General features: G+C 35.3%; 1 protein-coding gene across 4 annotated transcripts in view; it reads left to right on the forward strand.

The window, feature by feature from the left end:
• Positions 1-20,842, forward strand: part of LOC122177821 (ABI family member 3 binding protein) — a 119,868-nt gene that overhangs the window by 27,233 nt on the left and 71,793 nt on the right. For all 4 annotated transcript variants that reach the window (XM_042867558.1, XM_042867559.1, XM_042867560.1 and 1 more), the window contains exons 3-9: positions 5,646-5,714; positions 7,343-7,475; positions 10,588-10,769; positions 13,910-13,971; positions 18,013-18,064; positions 19,066-19,128; positions 19,723-19,818. In XM_042867558.1, coding sequence (XP_042723492.1) covers positions 5,646-5,714; positions 7,343-7,475; positions 10,588-10,769; positions 13,910-13,971; positions 18,013-18,064; positions 19,066-19,128; positions 19,723-19,818 — 657 coding nt within the window. The remainder of the gene's footprint in view (positions 1-5,645; positions 5,715-7,342; positions 7,476-10,587; positions 10,770-13,909; positions 13,972-18,012; positions 18,065-19,065; positions 19,129-19,722; positions 19,819-20,842) is intronic.

Below are 20,842 nucleotides of genomic sequence, written 5' to 3' on the forward strand. Positions count from 1 at the left end.
AATGCTGGAAAAAACCCAAGATATGGTAGAGGGGCAATATTAATATTCTCAAGACACTTTCCAAAGGTACAAGAACTCCTAGGCCATATTGTTGAAAATCTTTGGTTACTTCTTGTGCGTCTGGAACATCTCAAGTGATGAAATTACCCTGGTATTCTATCTTCATATTAAAACAAGCATTTTTATTATTGTTTGGTTGGTTGGTTTGGTTGTTGGCGTTTGTTGATTTTTTTTTTATTTTTTTTTTTAAATTTCACCCCACAGATATTTTCTATCCTATGTTTTAGATATTCTAGTCATTCAGATGGTACTGTACGCTTTGCAAAGGCTGTGATCCAAACATTTTTCCCCACCACAAAACGAGTTAGGCTTCTAGAAAGGTATTCACATTTAGTCCAACAACTCTCTCAGTCCTCTCATGCTTCAGCTTAACCACTTTTACAGAAAACAGATGGAATTTACAGGCTGCACTGAAAAGTGATTGATTACAGCTCCTTCTAAACAGTATGATAGGAGTGAATTCCAAATGTGAAAAGATGTTGTGGCCTGTCTAGACCAAGACTAGCACAATTTAAGGTTTTTTCTCACTTGCCAGTTTTAGTAGTTCATGGATAGAGAAGACCTTTCTTGATAGCCTTAGAGACTGAAGCTGACTACAACTTTAAACTGGTTTAGTTGCTGAAAAATAAAGATTAGAATTGGATATTCAAGGGCATTTGGTGGTAACCAGAAGGTATGTTTCCCCAGCAGGATAGGGGAATATTACTATAGAACACTGTTTTGTGAGAGCATGACTAGATCTGGGAGAATGGATTTCCTCTGTCTATAGAGAAGTGAATCTTGATTTGATAGTATTAACATTGTCAAGGAACATGGTTTAAAGGGAAAATACTGGTGGTAGGTGGATGTTGAACCAGATAATCTTGGAGATCTTTTCCAACCTTGGTGATTCTGTTAATGTTAAAGTCAATAAGATTTAATTTTGTGATTTTATGAGATCACAGAGGTATGTTTATATATTTTGAAGTAAATAAATGAGAATATGGTCTTTCTCACTTCCAGGAAAATCACATGTCTTTGTAGAAAGTGTGACATCCACTTTCAGTTCATCTACTACAATATTCAGCTCCTCCTTGGAGTGGTTCTTCTCTTAAAATAATTTTGTTTGTTTGTTTTTTTCTTTTGCATAGAATAATAGAATCATCAAGATTGCAAAAGACATCCAAGATCATCTAGTCTGACCATCCACCTGCCACCAGTGTTGCCCGTTAACCATATTCCTTAGCCCCACATCTACAAACCTTCTTAAACACCTCGAGGGATGGTAGCTCAATCACTTCCCTGAGCAAGCCATTCCAACAACTGATCACTCTCTCAGAGAAGGTTTTCCTAATATCTAGCCTGAACCTCCCCTGGTGCAACTTGAGGCCACTACCTCCAGTTCTATCACTAGATAACTAGGGGAAGAGGCTGATTCCCACCTTGTCACAACCTCCTTTCAAGGAGTTGTAGAGGACAATAAGATTTGCCCTGGGCCTCTTTTCCAGGCTGAACAATCCCAGTTCCCTCAGCCACTCCCCATAAGATCTGTGCTCCAGATTCCTCACCAGCCTTGTTGCTCTTCTCTGAACAGACTCCATGGCCTCGGTGTCTTTCTTGTAGTGAGGGATCCAAAACTGAGCACAGTATTCAAGAAGGACGATCACATCCCTGCTCCTGCTGACTACTATTTTTGATATGAGCCAGGATGCCATTGGTCTTGTTGACCCCATGAGCACACTGCTGGCTCATATTTAGCCGAGCGTCAACTAACATCCCCACATCCATTTCCTGTGCACAGTCTTCCAATTGCTCTGCCTAAGACTGTAGCACTGCCTGGGGTTGTTGTGGCCAAAATGCAGGACCTGGCACTTGGATTCACTGAACTTCATCCCATTAAACTACACTGCAGCTAAACTGATAACTGAGCCAGTAATTGTGTAATACATCCATGAATTAGGAATTGCCTGCACATAGTATGTAAAAAAGAAGAGTTCTGTTGGATTTCCTGAACTTTTAATGAGCTCATGCTGCCAATAAACTCTTGAGCAGCTTTATTGAGCTGCTAGACAGCTCAGTTTGAATTAACCTGAAGTGTAAATGACAACGGTGAGGTAGCATTAAAGTTTGATATGAAGAAGTATCAGGGTGCAAGATGTGTTTTCTTTGGTGCTGATGATACTTCACAAGCTTACATGATAGTAAATGACATTATTGTTGGTCAAGCAAGCTAAATGGATGGTGTCAAAAGATTTCAGAATTTAAATTCAGATAGACTAATAAGCAGGGTGAAAAGACCCATCCAAATGTTCTGAGCTTCATTTAGACTTTCATCTACATCTCTTCAGTCTTCACAACTCACAAAGAATATTTCCTTGAGATTTTTACACTAGTTTGATCTAACTCGGTTAGGAAGACAATAAAGTCAGTCTCCCTGAATGTATTGTTACTTTTGGAGGAACCAAAAAAAATTGGATGGAGACAATGAAATTTCACAAGAATGGACAGCAATTAGCAATTAGCTAAAATCTGAACAAAATGCATTCAAAGAAACAAGTTGGACCACTTTGTTTAGCCTTTCCTTTACTTGAAGCAGACTGTGTAGTGATGAGGAGAATGTGCTGGCAGTTCCATCTTGTAGCAAATGTAGTAATTTGTGCAAGAAATTTACATGCAAAAAGGGAAGAATTCTAATATCTCCTTGAACACATTTTAAAAAGTGTAATTCAGGGATGTCTGCTAGATCAGTACTTAGCTTAAATTAAGTAAGCATTAATTCAGGACTTGTCACTAGTTAGAAAGCATAACTCACGGTGTATAGAATTGTTATATTAGTTTGGATTAGTGACACGCGTTTTCATTATATTCCTCAAGACTGGTTGTCTCTCCAGGCTGTTGAGGTGGGTAATAAAGTTTATTTAATAGTTTTTTTATCATGAATATCACAGAATCTTAGTCAAACAGTTGCTTTTTTCTTTTATAATGTTGCCAAAGTATTGGTTTAATTCTGTGAACTTAGCAGTCCTTGAAATGTTTCTTCTGTAGAAAATTGTAGACACAATGGTAGGTGTAGCGTGCACATGCATCTTTCAGGCTGCTTGAATGAAAAAAATACTGAGTCATTGGAGTTGTTCGGAGAAGTATTTCGTTTACCTGGCGATGGTTCATTGAGCTGTAATAGGTGTGGTGCTTAAAAGAAATGACAGATTTAAGAATATGTATTGAATGTATACGCAGGTGTGTTCTCTATGTATTGAATGCCATAGATAGAATTCCCAGTGTTTTACACATCCTGGTGCTTCTAGTCTGTGAGTAGGATTCCCTCCTACTGCAGAGGTTATTTTTTTGAGTGTACGTGTCCGTCTGAGTGTAGCGTTTTGCTCCAAACTGGCACTGCTTTATTCAGCTGTGAGTAGTTAAACTTGAAAGAGCAATACTGATGACATACTGGAGCCACCCAAATGAATTACCAAAACCAAAAAATTTAAAAATAAAAACTAAAAAAAATGGAGAACTATAACACTAAGAATTAAGCATGGATTTGTTGATTAGTAATCATCTGGCACAACTGGTCATTTTCCTACTGAAGACTTAAGCCTGTCACTATTTGGACTTTCGATTTGCAGTTTCAAGGGGTTTGTACAGAAACAGTTGTGTGACAGCTGAAACAATCTGCTAACCATGGTGTTTGTCACTCCAACCTTAATAGTGGGCTCTTAGCAGGTTCTAACAGATCTCTAATGTTCATCTTTTAGTATCAGTTCATCAAGAAGGCATTAAATGCAAGAAAGCTGGAAGAATTTGGTATTGAATTTGTAAATATATTTCAAACTAAACTTGTTCAAGTTCATGTAGTTCTGTAAAGATTAATCATTTAGAATATTTTCAACTCTTACAAGACCACACGTGTACTTACTGTATACTGGATATATAATTTTACAAATTCTGAAGAGTGACTTTTGTAATTTACGAGGTTTGAAAATGTTGGTCAGAACTAATGATATTGTATGTCAGTTACTCTGACAGTACTGCCTCCTATTTATTTTCTTAGAAACTACGTCAGCTACAAAGAGCACAATAACAATATTTGATAGAGGGAATTCTCAGCTTCAAAACACTATTTTTCAGCATGAGCACTACTACCATTAGCTTTTTTTGCCAGCAATGAGCAAGAGCCAGCACAATGTGCTCATAAATATCTGCACCCTGGAGGCAAACCCACTCTTTCACAGCTGCTATCACGGTGTTATGAATATGTTGCCCACACCACCAGTCTTTCATTGGTCTGAACAGATGGAATTAAGAAGGCACCAAATACAGACTATACTGTGGTTGGACAATCTGGTCAAGATTGGCAATGTATTCCTCAGTATTTAAAATGATCTGGCACCTGGTGTTATGATGTTGCAAGCAAAAGGTTGTCTTATTCTCTTGCCTGAATATGGAAATTTGAGTCTTTTCAGGAAATCTGGAAAGATCGTCCTTTTCCAATCCCCAGAGACAGTGTACATTGCTGTACCCACTGAGAGCTGCATCTTGAACGTTTTCTTCAATGGAGAATTCACATATTGCCACTCTGTGGACTGCTGTTTTGACTCCGGCTCACAATGATAACACCACATCTCTTCACTGCTAATGATGTGATCCAGGAACCTGTCACCTTCAACCTTGTATTGGTTCAGTAGGTCCTGGCAAGCTTGCATACAGTGTTATTTCTGTTCCTGTGTGAGAATTCCTGGGACACTTATGGTGAAAGCTTTGCAATGTTCAAAGGTTGCCACTGTCATTTCCTATGCATTAAAGCCAATATTCAGCTCTGTGTACTGTTCCCTGGTCGTAACCCATAAATTCATGTGGATGAGCTGACTGAGATATTCTGCATTTCATGGATATGGAAGCTGTACATGGCCATCCAGAGCATGGTTTATCTTCACTTCACTGTCACCATTGCTGAAACACACCATCCACAGCCTCACTGTGCTTACATCCAGTGTTTGATCTCCATCAGCATTCAGCGTCATGAATGTCAATGGGTGCCATTTTTTTCTGCACAGAGGAATTCAGTGGCACACCACTGCCATTTCAGTTGCCATTTTGACATCTTGCCCCTCTGCCCCACCTGTCACATATCAAGAAAATGTGGGGGAATATTGGTGGGAAGATTCACCCTCTACAGCCATACCACCAGCATCCACCTCTGATGTTGTGGGCCAATGTAATAAAATAGGAAATATTACTTTTGGACCAGTCCTCATAGTCATGTTGTTTAGCACATTGTGAGAATTGGAATGTTCTCCCAAACAGTCATGAATGCATAGCATGAGGAAATATTACTTTAAGTTTTGTTGGTTTTGTTTTATTTTAAAACAATTTTTAAAATTCATTTTAAAATATAAACTAACATATAATATTTAAGAAGAGTTTGAAGTAGTGGCTAGAATATTTCTGAATTATTTTTGAGTAAACTTTGAAGAAAATGTGCCTAAAGACCCTTAAAATTGGATATCAAATCTTCACTGAATATTGGACTTTTTCTTAATAAATTATAGGTTAATCCCTGTCTCAAATAAATGTCAAATCTATACTAATTCTTTCTTCATTTATAGATGCAGAGCCACGGTATTTGGTTTCAGTGAGACCAGCACGTGTTTCAAATAACAAGAAATCTTGTTCAGGTATTTGAGCACTACTGAATCTCTTTCTTCAAGTCGTTTTGAGGAAGATAATATCCTGTTTTTACTACTTACAAAATGTATCTGTAACTGTAGGTGACTTACTGAGATGCGTGGGAAGGCAAAATGCATACCAATACTTCCCAGACAGTAGTTAGTTATGAACGTGGTGTTAAAAACATGAAGGTTGTACAATACCTGAAGACGGTTCTTGTAAAAAGTTCTGCAAATGAGAATTGAAAATTAGAGTATTACAGAAAAAATTTCAGTTAAGAAGTTTAAATGCACCTACATGCATTGGTTGAAAGTACAGATCAGATTTTTGTTGAGTGAAGAGATATTAGGAATCAAAAGGCATGAAAAGAAATCACTGTTTCAGTGGCTTAAACTTTTGGGGAACTTATGGTCATGTGTATATTTTGAGGAGTTATGGATCAATCAGATATTTCAAGTATGAGCAAATGATACAAAGAATATATGAATTTCCTTTCATTCGTCCTCTTTCATACAACTAAGGAACTAAAGTTCTGATTGGGTTGTAGCAGTCCATAAACCATAGGTCCAAAATATTTTCTCTAGATCACTTCTTCATTTCCAACTATTTGTTGGAAAATCTTCTGAAAGTATTTAAAAGCTTTTGAGCATCATGTGAATAAAGTGGTTTTTCCATGTGATGGATAGTTGTGCTTCTTCATTCAGAGCAAATTTAATCTAAGTATCACCCAAAATGTAAGTATATTGAATGTAGTATGTGGTTAAAAAACAAAAATGTCCTACAGACACCAATTCAGATCTGCCTACAATTCAAAACAATAGAATTTTTGTTGGTCTTATTTTATTCTTGATGGAAAGTGCTGTCAACAGTATAAATCTGTGGACACACCTGTTGTGTTAGTAGGAATCCTGCCAAGAAAACACATTTTTTTCCTGTCACACAGAAAGAGGAACCTTCTAATAATCTGAATTATGTATATACTAATAATACAAAAAATAAGCATTAAAGTTTTCATAGTCTCAAAAATGAGACATAAAGAAAACTTGCAGTAAGGCAAAACTGTTCTAAAGTTTTGTAAATTAATCTTTTCTGCTCACAAAATAATAGTAAGATGTGTTACTTCTTTTTGATTTACCCTGAATCTGCAAGTCCGGAAGTGAAAAATCCCAGTATTTTCCAAGGTTTAAATACATTCTGTGTAAGTTCAGGGAGAACCTAATAAAACTCCTCTTTAAGTTGCCTTTTCAGCTTGATTGTGTGTCCAATGCCTGTTTGTTTTAAGCACTCTCCCAAATTCTTTTCCTGTTGGTTTCTATATGTATCTTCCCTTCCTTTCTGTGAACTTCATACTGCACTTTTTTATTCTATTCATGCTCAGCTAGCTTCAGAAAAGGAGCAGTCTCTTTCTTTCAGATATTTTGCTTGCTTCAATGAGAAGCCAACAAGCAGGTCAGAGACACCCTCCAACCCCATTTTTAGACAATATTTTAGAAATGCTGATAACAGTTGATCCCTTTCCTTGAAATTCAGAAGAGAAGTAGGTCTTCATTTATTTGACTACCCAAATGCAAAATCTTTCCCCTACATAATGCAAGAGAAACTAACTTACAATTGGAATTACATGTTTCTTACCTAGGTCGGAACAAGAATCAAAAGCCTCTGCAGCTGGTAGTTGGCACTCTCACCCCAACTTCTGTGTTCCTCTCTTGGGGCATCCTAGTCAACCCTCAGCATGACTGGACAGCAACAAGTAACTGTGCTAGCGACAGGTAAAATAACAGAAAACAGCTTTTGCAGTGATAATGTTTTAATGTGACATTTCAACCTTGAAGCTGTGCAGGTTGTTAACCAGCATAGCTGAAGAAAAATGACAGTGTAAATTAAAACACTGCATTAGTTCTGACTGTGAAGTTTTCTTCTTTACTTAAGTTAGTGCTTAGCAAGCCTTTACCTGTCTTGATAGCAAATTTAGTCAGGTGCCTATGTTTTGAAGTACAGATCTTACTGTTTCACCATAGATCCTTTATTGTTCTTACAGCAGTGGTCTTGGCTCTACCTTTGTTTGCATTTGAATAAATTGGAAGAAACGTTGTTCAATGACAGGAAATATGTTGATTTAGAGTTGGCTAAATAGAAGTAAAATACGGCTTTTGTTGTGCTTTAATAGGAGAATGGCACCTTATTTTAATACTATCTCATTTTTACTTTCTATGTTTTGTCTTATCACTTCCCTACTTCACTGATATTTCTATAAGAGTACAGCTTTCATTAATTTTCTATTTTAAGTAGAAGTTCTCTTATATTACAGTATTTGTTTTGTTGTGATTATTTAATGAATGTGCTTGGGAAGTCTTCCAAAGTGAGAGTGTTAAGAAAATCACAATGCTAGTTAGCTTCAAAGACAACAGCAATCTTACATTTTTGAAAACTTTTAGCAGTTGATAACATGTATTTGCAGGTACTCTTGAAGGTGCTTTATATGTTTTCCCTGTGATTTTAGTATTCTTTTTGTATTCTTCCTTTTATGACAAAAGAGTATTTTGATCTTCATTTACTTCCTGTTAAGCTCCATACAACTCAGCAGTGTAAAACAAACAAAAAAAAAATTGTGCACCACCTTAAGAATGCATCTACATCTGGTTTGCAAGCATCAGCATCATCTTTTTCTTTATTGCAATCATGGAATCAAAGAATATCCTGAGTTGGAAAGGACACATCATCAAGTCCAACTCCTGGCTCCACACAGGACCACCTAAAATCCAAACCCTATGTATAATGCTCTCTATGTTTGAGAGCATTATACAAACACTTTTTGAGTTCTGACAGGGTTGTGATATGGGGGTCAGGCTGTCTAGTCCTAGATGACTCATCCAACCTAGATAGACCTTTATTCACACTGTCATTTGCCTGCTTTCAAGTTCCAGAACCTGATGTATAAGGGCATTTGTGTGGGTGGGTATATGGTTCACTCTGAAAGTACTGCCTCCTATTTATTGTCTTGAAAACACCAACAGATACAAAGAGTACAATAACACTGTTTGATGAAGTGAATTCTCAGCTACAAAACACTGTTTTTTGGCATAGTCGTCGCCATTAGGTATGCATTTTCATGTTTTGTGATTAACAAAAGCTCAAATGCTGTGCTCATAAAAATTTGTACTAGCAAAACTGCCCCACACTTTCACAGCTGCTATGACAGCATCATTGCTAGGAAAATATTGCCTGCATAGCTCATTGACTTGAACAGATAGAACTCAGAAGGCACCATATGCAGACTATACTGTGGTTGTAGCAGAAGACTGCAGCTAAGATTAACAGTGTTCTTTGAAGTAATCTGCTGCCTGGCATTATCATGTTGCAGGAGAAAAGTTGTTGCCTTCTATGGCCTGACTCTGGAAGACTGAACCTTCAACATAATTAGTGTCATGATGGAGTGGTCAGAGTTGATGTTTTGTTTGTGTTTCAGGAAATCCAGAAGAATTGCCCCTTTCCTAAAACATGTAGCAAAATCAGTTGTCAACTGTGGTAGTATTTTCCATGATTGGCCATTTTCTTGTCATAGTTTGTGTTTTAATAATTGAGCAGGGATTTCCCTATGCTCTGCAGTCACCTTTCATGTATACTCTACTCTTGGAGTGCCCATCTGTACATTTGGTAAAAGGAAGTTTATGCATTTACAGAGTTTTTGTTGGCATATTAAGTAATTTTAATCTGGACCTGAAAACTTGATACATTTTTCAGTGTATTAAAAATGTTTTTGATTGTTTTGTTAAGGTCCCTTCTTTTACCACCTTATATTTTCCACAGAATATCTGTTTTATTTGTACCTTACACTCAGATTCCTTTTCTTTTTGTTTCTGAGTTATTCTCAGGCTTGTAGCAGGGTTTTGAATTTCCATTTATTTCTTGGCCTTAATTTTCTTCTCCAGAAGCCACTACCAGGAAAAAAACAGCTGGATGGAATTCATCCTTTTCAGTGTAAGATTGATGTTTTACAGTATGTGAAACAAATCTCAGTAATACTTGGATTGAATAATTACTAAATATCTCCGATATTAAAAACAACAACAAAACAAACAAAACCACAGAAAACCACACACTAATTTGGCAATGATACAGTCTGTATATTGAAAAGGATACTAGCAAGCAGTAGAGTGCTTGTACCATAACTCAGCATTTACATTGTATTGTTTTATTCTGATTAGTATTACAGTAATACTTTTTCAGGGTGGTGCTGCTTGGTTTAATTGAGTAATTTCGGTGGACGTGCTTTTTAATTTTATAATCCATTAGTATTCATCACACTGACTTTAACTGCAGAAAGTAATGTCTTAGTTTACTTTCTTGTTCAAAGGGTGGGCAATATATGAGAACACTGGATGAGAAATGTATTATGTAAATGTCAACTATTATTTTTTCTTCCCCTTGTGAATATTTTTGGGCTAGTTTTAGGGGGAACACCTTACCACGGAGAGATGCAGAAGTTTCTAAGAAATTTGTTGAGGCTCACTAATGAATAGACTCATACGTCCATTCAACTGACTTGTTCCAGCATATATCAGAACTGCAGAAACTACTTGTAAAATAAGCTTGTAGCTTCTGCTTAGCATAACATGTAGATGTTCATAACTAATGAGACTGTTTTTTTTTTCTCTATATATACTACTAGTGATGTTGGGTCCTGTGTGAAGAGGAATATGTACGTATCTGGAAAACGATGAGGCTCACATTATGTTTGTTCGCTGTCTTTTCAGATATTTGGTAACTCTAAGGGACCTAAAAGAACAAAAGCAATATTTAGTATAAGTCATTTTGGCAATTAATAACACAAATGATTGCAGTGAGTTTTTTTCTGAAGAAAAACTTGTTTTTGTTGAGCAGGTTCTACACTGTTCGCTATAGAGAAAAGGATAAAGACAAGAAATGGGTTTTTCAGCTCTGCCCAGTTACAGAAACAGTGGTGGACAATCTGAAGCCAAACACACTTTATGAATTTGGAGTTAAGGACAACATGGAGGATAGCATCTGGAGCAAGACTTTAAATCATAAAACAGTTCTGTCTAGTAAGTGTTTTCTAGTAAATATCTAATAGATAATAGTTTTGACAGCATTTTTTCCTCTGTTGTGATAGAGCTCAAAAGAAACTACTGATCAGTTTTTCATTGTTTTAATGCCACCTGCATGCCCCTAATAAATTTTCTTAGGAATTGGTGAAAGTAGAAATAGTTTGTTTTTGAAAAAAATATTATCTACTTATTTGAAAGATGTTCTCATTTAATTGTGAATGATAGAGAATCTGTTGCAGTTTGATAGAAGTGTAACAGTTCAGGTAGATACACACCAACCGTTGTCCACATATTTGTATATCTGACTGGATTCCAAGCTTTTTCTTTGGGCCTAGAGTAGTAAGATCTCTACTAATCTGATTTGATGGAAAGTATTATTCTTGTTTGAGTGTTCTGCTTATAAATTTAAGCTGGTGAAAAGCTAGAAAGAGCTTGTCCTAGCCAGCATACATCAAAATGGGCCCCTTATGACTCTTCAGAAAAGTTCAATTTGAAGTTAATTTTCAGTCAAGGAATTATATAAATTGTGTTCGTAGGAAACTTACGTTCTAATGTGTGTCTTTGTTTGAGTCTTCATGGAGACAGGATATGGCATTTTTGGATGTTCACACAGTTATATTTTAATTTTTTTTTTTATACGAAGTCCTCGGAAAGTGCAGGCAAAGTAACATCAATTAACCACCGAAAAACCATGTACTGTTCAAAGAATCACTGCTGTCAATGGAAGAACTATGCAGCAGCTGAGTCTTTCTCCTTTTAAAGAAGGCCAGAGAAGAAGTCTGTCACCTCAAAAAAGATTGAACATACTTTTTCCAATCTGAATTTTCCTCAGTAATTTAATTAAAGACATTTCTGAGCATGATGTTTGTCAGAAGATGCTTCAAACTCCTAAGCTCAGTATTTATAGTTTCCCTGACGCAGGAAGAATGGAAATTCTCATAATAGAGCCTTATTCATGTGAGATTTCCATCTGAAATTTTATTTTGACTTCAGTTTCATGTTGCAAGCAAGTTAACATAATGAGGATAAGGAAGCAGAGCCTTGGAGCACTGCAAAATTCCACATACACTATACTCAAAAACTTATCTATGGCCTTCAGCATACGTTAGAAAGCTGAACTTTATGGTACCTGCCCAGTGCCTGTAGAGTCATTTTGGGAATCCAAAACAATGCCATAATTATACCATGAACTTAATGTGCAGAATACTCTTTTCCCATACCCACCTCACAAGAATTGCTTTGCTTAACAGATTGAAGAAGGCTTAATAAATGGCTGTTTTACCAAGGAATTTATGGAACAGATGCTGAAATATATTTGAATATTTAAAAGGAAATAAAAAGTGCGTAGTGCTTATAGTTTAGGACTGTGTTCAAGACTGTGATTAAAATATGTACACTGCTATCACTAAATTTGCTGTTTATATGGAAGGTCTTTTCTAACTCTGGTTTCTTATGCATGTTGCATTTTTTAACATGCTGGAAGGATCATTCAGTTAGGGAGGCACACTGAGTTGAGTTGAAAGATATAATCCCATAAGAATTTGTATACTTTATAGGTGAGATTTCTTTTTTCTGGAGTGTAGTCAGTGAGTGCTTCTGCAGCATCTAAATATGGAGGGCCTGCTCTTATCCTGGATGACTACACTCTGGTTTGTTGATACAAGCACTATTCTTTACATATCCAAGGTACTTGATTTCAGCAAACGTTAGTGTTCTAATCAGATAGCTGGCTGCATATTTCAGATTCAAGCCCTTCATGTTGTCAGTTCATAGTAGGTAGATGGAGAAATTTTGAGCAGTAAATAGAGTGAACATTCTAAATCTACTGCCATCTGTCTATATAGAAGTTTACCAATCAGCACAAATTGCCACTTTTTCTGATTTATCGTAGACTGCCTTGCAGCCACTGAAAGTCTTTTCATATATTCAGAAATTTCCTTCACCGTAAACATTTTTTTTTTCTCACTAAAGAATATATTAATTATTTTAAATTGGTATTACTGCTGCATGTTCCTGAATTTGTTAAATCTGCAGGCCACATGTTGAGAGGGTTTGGGAAGATAATCTTTTTTTGTGATTCATGATTTGAGAAAGACATAAAAGGCATGGCAAATGTTCAACATTTATTGAATGAAAATTTACCAAAAGAGATGAAAGTTGATTATTTCTGACCATCTTAACATGATTTTGTCATGAAATCATTGTGAAATATTTGTCTTCATGCCAGCAGTAGATCCTGTTCCTGACAAATATTAAGCACTTTGAAAGATTCTGCATGATAGCATGTCTACTTAAATGTCTCTTAACTCATTTTTCTGTTGATATTTTTTCTATCGCTTATTCATTTTGGATGGATTTGTGAAGATGCATGCTATTACCTTGATTTTTGCTTATTGGTTTGTTGACTCAAAGAACAATCCAAAGGCAAAATATGTAGACAAATTTTGAAGCATTGTATTAGGATATAAAAGATGAGGAAAAGAGATTCTTTTCTTGTATATTTTCAGTTTATCACAAGAAGCTTCTAATTCTAAGAAGAGAAAAAACCCAAAGTGAAAAAGTTTAGAGACTCCAATTCGTGAGTTATTTTGATCAGATATTGAGACAAAGGAAAACATGTCAGATCCAAAGAGAAATTATATATTTGCTCTATACTGCTGGAGCTGAACATATATTTCTTTTGGATGGATACATTTGAAGTGCAAACTACTGAAGAGTTTACAGTATGTTACTTCAAACCATGAGTACCAGCCTGACAGACTGCAGAAATTCTTCCTCTTTCAAGTCTCTTCCTTGCATATTGGTGGTGTTTGTTATTTAAAAATCTGTCTTCCCCATAAAAAGCCCCCAAAGACTATTCAGTCTTTCTTACCTCTGTGGTACAACTGAAACATTTTCTCCTTGTCAAAATGCAAAGAAGAGGCTTTGTAGATCAATTAATTAATTAAAAAAAAAAAAATCAGGAAAAACAAGCATGAACAAAACAGTTACATGGTATATTTTCACACATTTGAAATTTTTTCACCCTTTAAATTAATTTCCCAGCTATTGAAAAATCCAGATAAAACTTGATTTGATTTCCTTGGAGAAAACAAAAAATGATAGTGTGTATTTATTTTTTCTTTCTCTCAAATCAGGTAAGAAAGTAAATGGTCAACTCCAGAATATGTACAAATTGGTACCTAGTACCCAGTCACAGGTAAGCAAAAATAGTATTATTTTTTATATTAGTTTTGTATTTTGCATTGTCAAATTTTTGCTTCTCTGTTAAGTAAAATGAGAAAGAGCTGACAGCCACAAATGTCAACATGAAAAACCTGTTAAATCTCAAAGTTGGTAACTGCATGTAGAAATGTTTAGAAGTGTGGACTGATAAAATTGAGAATGTGGACTGATAAGTTAAGAATGGTAGCTGAGTTGCTTAGAGCTACTGATACCGGTTTAACAAAGAGAGAGTCTTTTAAGTACATAGACTCTTAACATTGAAATTTGCTTTCCCCTTTGCAGCAGACAAGTTTGTTAATCTGTGATATTTGTGCTGATCCAAGAATTTTCTACAGTCAACGTTATACTTGCAAATAATTCATTTTGTGATAAGTTAGTGCTGTTACTTCATAGAGAAATCTTCTGTGTACTGAAAACATTAGTCTACTCTCTGAATTAATTGATCTCTCTTGTATGTGAGGCAAGCATTTACTGAACCAGAGAAAGCTGAAAAGGGCAATTTAGTTTCCTAATCGAGAAGGGTGTGCAGCTCACTAAATCCTTGCAAGTGGGAAGGTAGAATTTTTAACTGTTTCATCAAACCAATATTATTAATCTCCTTAGTTTTTTCTCATCCAGCACTTGCATTAACAGTCATGTCTCTCATTCAAGAGATGTTTTATCTGTCAGTGATGTGAAGCCGGTTGAATACATATTCAAGAAGGTGCTCATTTCACTATGTTGTTGATTAAATCAACTGTGCTGTTTTTCCCATTGGCCCTGTAAACTTTATTAAAGATGTATGTGAAAGCCTAAGACCAGGTAATACATTCTGGTATCCGGTATGAAAGCTATGTTCCTTTATTCCTGTGTGTCAAGACCCTAACCTTGTTAGGACACAGCTGTGGGAGCAGATATTCTATTTATGAAAGAGAAGTCCTGAGAAAATGAGCTAAAACAGTTTTCCAAATATTTGCACAACTTAAGCATGAAAGCAAAGCTGGAGCCAACATCTTGTCTTTTTAGTCAGCTTCACAAAGCTCAGATCAAGACTGGTACGGCTTTATCAAGCTCCACATAAATATCATGAAAACATTCCACACATTATTCCAAAAATTCACTTACCACTCTCACTTAGTGGTACAAAAAACTAAGTCATAAAACTAAGCTGATGGTGTCCAATTCTTGAATTTATGTTATTAGTTCAGTTTCCACAGCGTTAGGTGGAGTATTTCTCAGTGACGCAATCATATCATCAGTACAAAGCCAAAATAACTGTTATTTAGTCCAAGATTTGTTTATGCCTTGTTTTGCTCCAAAGACACAAATGAATTGTTTGAGTATGGTTCTATTTCTTCTCTTCACTGAGACATTTTTAAAGGCTGTTTATTAAGGCAGCATTACCATTTCATCTAGTCATCCTCCACTTTCAACATCAGTCAAATATCAGCTTGTGTTTCTTTTGGCAGGTTCATCCACAAAGTTTGACTAAGCTCCTGGGGCTGCGTAAGCTACAACCAGAAAGGGAGGGGGAAAAAAAGAGACCTTAAGGGGGACAGTCATTGTTTTTTCTCTTCATAAACAATGAGAGGTGGTAGGGTGGAAAGAAAACAGAAGAAATTTCTTTACTTTCTGTCTGATGAGGTTCCTAAAGTTTCATAATGTCACACTGAAAAATGAACTCCTCCTTGACTTTTTCAGTCAAAAAGCATAGCTACCATCTTCTATCATTTGAAAATGTGTTTTTTCCAAACATCCACTCAACGCCAACTGTGGTGCTTGAAGAGTCTCTTTTAAATGTGTTTCAATTGCTTTGTAGCTTTTTTGGTTATTGGAGTATAAGAAAAAAAGAATAAGCGCCTCTATAAGTCATGTTGCCATATGCTATTTGACAGAATGTTGAAGAACTGCAATATGTCCTAGGTGTGCCATCTGAACTTAAGATGTTTGATTTATAGCAAAATTAGAAATCTAATTTTCCTCTGAAATTAATTAGTACCTTATTTGTCATCCTTCTTCATCCACTGAGTTGCCACTATGTTAGGAACTAATGTTCCTAATACCTAACGGACTTTATGTTCTCCCGCTGGAAAATACAATTAAGAGTACTATTACGACATGATATCTTGATGTTTCTATGTCTAGAAAAATTTTCCACTAAACCATTTCAGAAACATGTGTATTAGACCCTTTTAGAGTCTAAGAAGATTGACAACAAAATGTTAGATTTCAATAGCAGCAATTGAAGATTGATGTAGATTAAAGTTTATGTACAGTAACTGCAGAACATGGATTTCATGTCAGTTATTTGTTCTCATCTGAGAGGATAGATTTTGAATTTATCTTAATGCGTGTATAATGTATAGCATTTTAATATCACTGACATTACAATCATTCATTATTATTCAACAGAGAAAGTATGCTTTTGTCAATGAAAGAATCCTATATTGGTAAAAGGACTGGTAATAATTATGATTACCATTTCAACACTGGAGGCGTGCTAGTGTTTGCTAGGAATACAAGAGCTATTTATTTTATTATTAAGGCTCCTGATGAGAAATACAGTAAAATGGACAGCTGCTTCTTATATATGCATTTATTCCCACTTGTGAGTCAGATAAGTTGCAGGGTTTCTTCAAAAGTTGATCATCTGAAACAGTTTTTTCACTAGGAGGCAAATAAGAAAGGTAAGCCTTATTAATGTGTATTAAAGGAAAAATACTGAGTGACAAGAAAAAAATGATTTCATATTCTTTGTTAAGGACAATGACTGAAAATGACAATATCTGACCATATTCATACCAATGTAAACTTGTTTTTAGGTAGCAGAAAGTAATGGCTTTCATAGAATAAGCAGCCACTGTCCATTTTCCTGAGAAAAAGACTTATTTCTTAAGATCTGGCTTCTTCCAGGTTCCTAAGCTTTTAATTTGTATTGAAAGCTTCTCAACCTGTGCTTTATAATGATTTAAACGTTTAGAAGACAGCAAAAATATATACTGTTAAGTAAATAAATCTGTCATCAAATGCTAAATTTTCATGCAAGCGTTCTCACGTGAATTAGACCAGCTACCATGAAGTGCTAAACAAACTTTAACTGACGCTGACTTTAAGTGGTGTACATTTAACACAGAGAGGTATTTTGTTTCCGATTTTTTTTTTTTTTATTTGTTAACCAGGTATAGCTGAAAAAGGTCCACTTTTAATGTACTTAGCATTTTCATATTGCTTGCTTTACAATATCCCTTTTCCCCTTTCTTCATTATAGTAGCAGGCTCTCAAAAGTTGATCCTATGACACGTGGTAGAGCATACTTATTTATAATCTTGCAGATCAGTTTTTTAATTTATTTTTACAATGCAAGGTTCATTCATGTACTTCTTCATAGTTATCAAAATGTTGAAAAAGATTTGCACTTAAGCAAAAATATCTGAGTACAAGACAAATTAGGAGAAAAGTGCAACTATTTAGTGTAAAAACTCTGAGAACACAAATGGCTTGCCAATTTGTCTTTGTAAACAGTTTCACCAAATAAAACAGCTCTTGGCTTAATCTTATTTTAAGCAGAATACACACACAAGTGCTGAGTACAACTGGTTCTAGAATAGTTTGTGCTGAAAAATACTATTCCTGAGAGTATAAAATTATCCTGAGACCAAATTTGTAATTGCACGTATTTCTGATGTTTTATTGCAACTAAATGTCAGTTTTTCTTAGCTTTCTGGTCTACTCCCTAGTGAGTGCTCAAGAGATTTTTAAAAGAAAAAAAGATTGGGATTTCCTAAGCTGTCAAATACTGTGTTTTTTATGAAGCAAAACATCTTAAGCTGGAAAAAGGAGATAAAAATGTTATATTCCATGGTAGCCCTTGGGAACTGAAGCAATAGCGTAACCTTCAGTAAGAGCAGCCGGAGCCATATCCAGTGTCAATGTGGGGCAGGCGTGGTTTTGGATCAGAGCCCTCTATTTTGGTTAGCAAGAAAGTTCAATTACTATTATGGCAGTTATCCCAAGGATTTTTTTCCCTTTCTTCCAGCTTACGCTAAGAGATAATAAGAAGTTGGTCCCTGTTACAATAATCAAACAAGGTAATTTTGTATATTGTTTAGAATTCTTTTAAAATATTCTACAAGTGTCCTTTAAAATTAATAGCGGTGGAAAACTTGTTATTATGTTGTAAATGTCATGAATATTTCCTTTTAGAAGGGATAGAACTTTAGAAACAACTATATCCTCAAATTACAAATACTATCAACTCATGCCTGTTTGTTAATAACACGAGTTACTTATTTTCATTATGAACAATGCCTTACTTGAGTCAATGAATAGCTGTCAGTATTTTTTTTTTCTTCTACTACTACCCATTCTTTTCTGTCTCAATTGAATTGTCCAGATATTTTGGTCTCTCAGCTCAATGTTTGAGCTTGAAATGCAACTGTATAGATAAGATTCCTGTTACCAAATTTTTTATGCCTGCATGGACCTCCTTTCTCCTCCCTTCCCCAGTCAGTGGGGTGAGACATCTACAGTCGGCATACATGTATCTCCCTTTAGAAACTCCTGTTTCTTAGTAGCAACTATAGCAGTGAGAGTTATCATGATATTGGAATTTTTGAAAATTAACTACTTGAAGTAACAAAAAAAAAAAAAAAAAAAAAAAGTCTTCTAAAGCAGTTCACAGTTCAAGAACAGGAGGAAAATGGGAGCTGATATGAGGACAAATTACAGCAATTACCTATAAAATAAGACTGTACTGATGCTTACTTCATATCTGCTTTTTCCATCATACATCTTTTCTGAAGACATGCGAATGGTAGCATAATGAGATAGGCTGGAGGTGGATGTATATTAAAATAAGCATATAATGTGTTTATATCAAATATATCAGACTAACGTGCTAGGGAAAAGAAGAGATGCACCTTTAAGGGACTGTTAAACTGAATGCAAATACAGAAAAGACGAAGATGATGTCCTCATCTCTTAGCATTAAACTGAGAGAAGGTTTTCAGAATGCTGAGATTTGTCACAGGCATGTCTTTGTTTCCTGTTTCAGTTATGGTCTGCTAGCATATTTGTTTTGTCTCCACAGTTATTCAGAATCGGACGCAGTCAAAAACTTCGGATAGTTCTTCTCTGCCAGGAGCAATTCTAGGTGACAAGAAGATTTTTAATTTTCCCACCTCTGTGACTGAAAATTAGATCTGTGTGAATTTATTGATTCTGAGAGTTCTTTCCTTATATTTATATATAATGTAAATGTAGAACTGCCTGTAATAGACGAGAAAGGTTCACTGCACCTCATGACTAGTTTATTCCTGCCTTTGGGAAGGTGTTTAATTTCTTAACTATGGAACCACTTTAAAACTATGTAACTTTAGCTTAAGTTTGTTTTGTATGAGTTTCAATGGACAAATGTGAGTCAAACAGGTAGTCATTAACCACACGTTTGTTGTTGAGTCTTCTTTGGCCCACCAGATAGTATGTTCATATATCAAAGATACTACAGTACTCAAGGGTTGTATGCTTTAGAATTTGTTTGCCATTTGAATTAGTAGTAAAATTGTGCTAGTATATTGAGTACTAAAATAGGGAAATTGCACTCATTGCTCCAGTGGGGAGTAACAGTTACAGAACAGAACTAACCCATTTTTCAGATACTCAGGCTACACACCCACTGGTTCTGTAGGGCAGCCTGTATATTGTTCTTTTTTTCTTGAACTAATGGCTCTTTCATCTTTCTTTGTAGTGCATCTTATTGTTCCAGGTCTCAATGAAACTCAGCAAAAACTTCTTCCTCCCCTGTCAATAGATGACATAACTCAAGTATCCAGAAAAAAACTGGGTAAGCAGTAATGAACAAAGCTTTTATTGTTCGTGAGCAGTATCAGTAGTTTAGCTGGTATGAGATTGTGTATACAAGAGAAAAGCCTTTTTTTCACTATTTAACCATTCTTTTTTTTATTTATTTATATAATGTTTTAATTGGAATTGTTAGAGTTCATTGGAATCACCTATTTTAAAACATCTGGTCAGGTTTTTAAGATATTTCAAAGCCATTCAAAGGAATGAAGAAATGATCCAAAGAAAAGAAAAGATGGGAATCCAAAGCCATGTTTATAATCCTTAGAATTTTTTTGTTGTTTTACTTTTCAACTTTTTTTTTTTTCCATAGATACTTTCTTTTACTGTTTATCTTGAAAAATGGTAGGTTTATGTCCTTTTGTAATAATGTTTTCAATGAATTTTTATTGTATGAATTCTGATATGAGTAAATGTGAGCGACTGTTTCATGGAGAGATTCTTGCAATAAAATCCATGGGAAAAAAAAATTGTCACAAAGCAGAACATTTCAGTACAAGTTTCATGTATGTTTGATTAATATGATTGGAACCTGCAGGTTCCAACTCACTCTGAATGAGACTTCATGAAGTTTTTGTTTAAGATTCATAAATTAGTGTATTATCTGTGAATGGTGCACCCATAGGAAATTCAGCTATTTTTTTAAATGTTAACAACACCCCTCGTCCATTTTACAGAGATCTCTTGAGAAAAACTCTGGAGCTCATGATTTTTGGCTTTTCTAGGCTTAGTACTTAATTTTAATTCTTAACAACTAGATTAGATTTTCTTCCTTTCATATTTCTAATTTGTTTATTTTATTCTCTTGCTTCATTACTGACCATGATACATTCTCAGACTGGCTTGCTTTGCAGTGAGAAAAGAACACTGCTTGTTTTTGTTCAGATGTTGAGTGCACGTAAGGGTAAAGAGCACAGCACAGTAAAATTTGAATGTGTTTGAGTAAGAATGTGTTTGAACTGAAGCTGAATTACTTGGATTTCAGCAAAGCTTTCAGTACTGTTCTC

Source organism: Lagopus leucura, unplaced genomic scaffold, assembly GCF_019238085.1.
Source record: "Lagopus leucura isolate 7727_CA_CO unplaced genomic scaffold, USGS_WTPT01 Super-Scaffold_100001, whole genome shotgun sequence".
Lineage (NCBI taxonomy): Eukaryota > Metazoa > Chordata > Aves > Galliformes > Phasianidae > Lagopus > Lagopus leucura.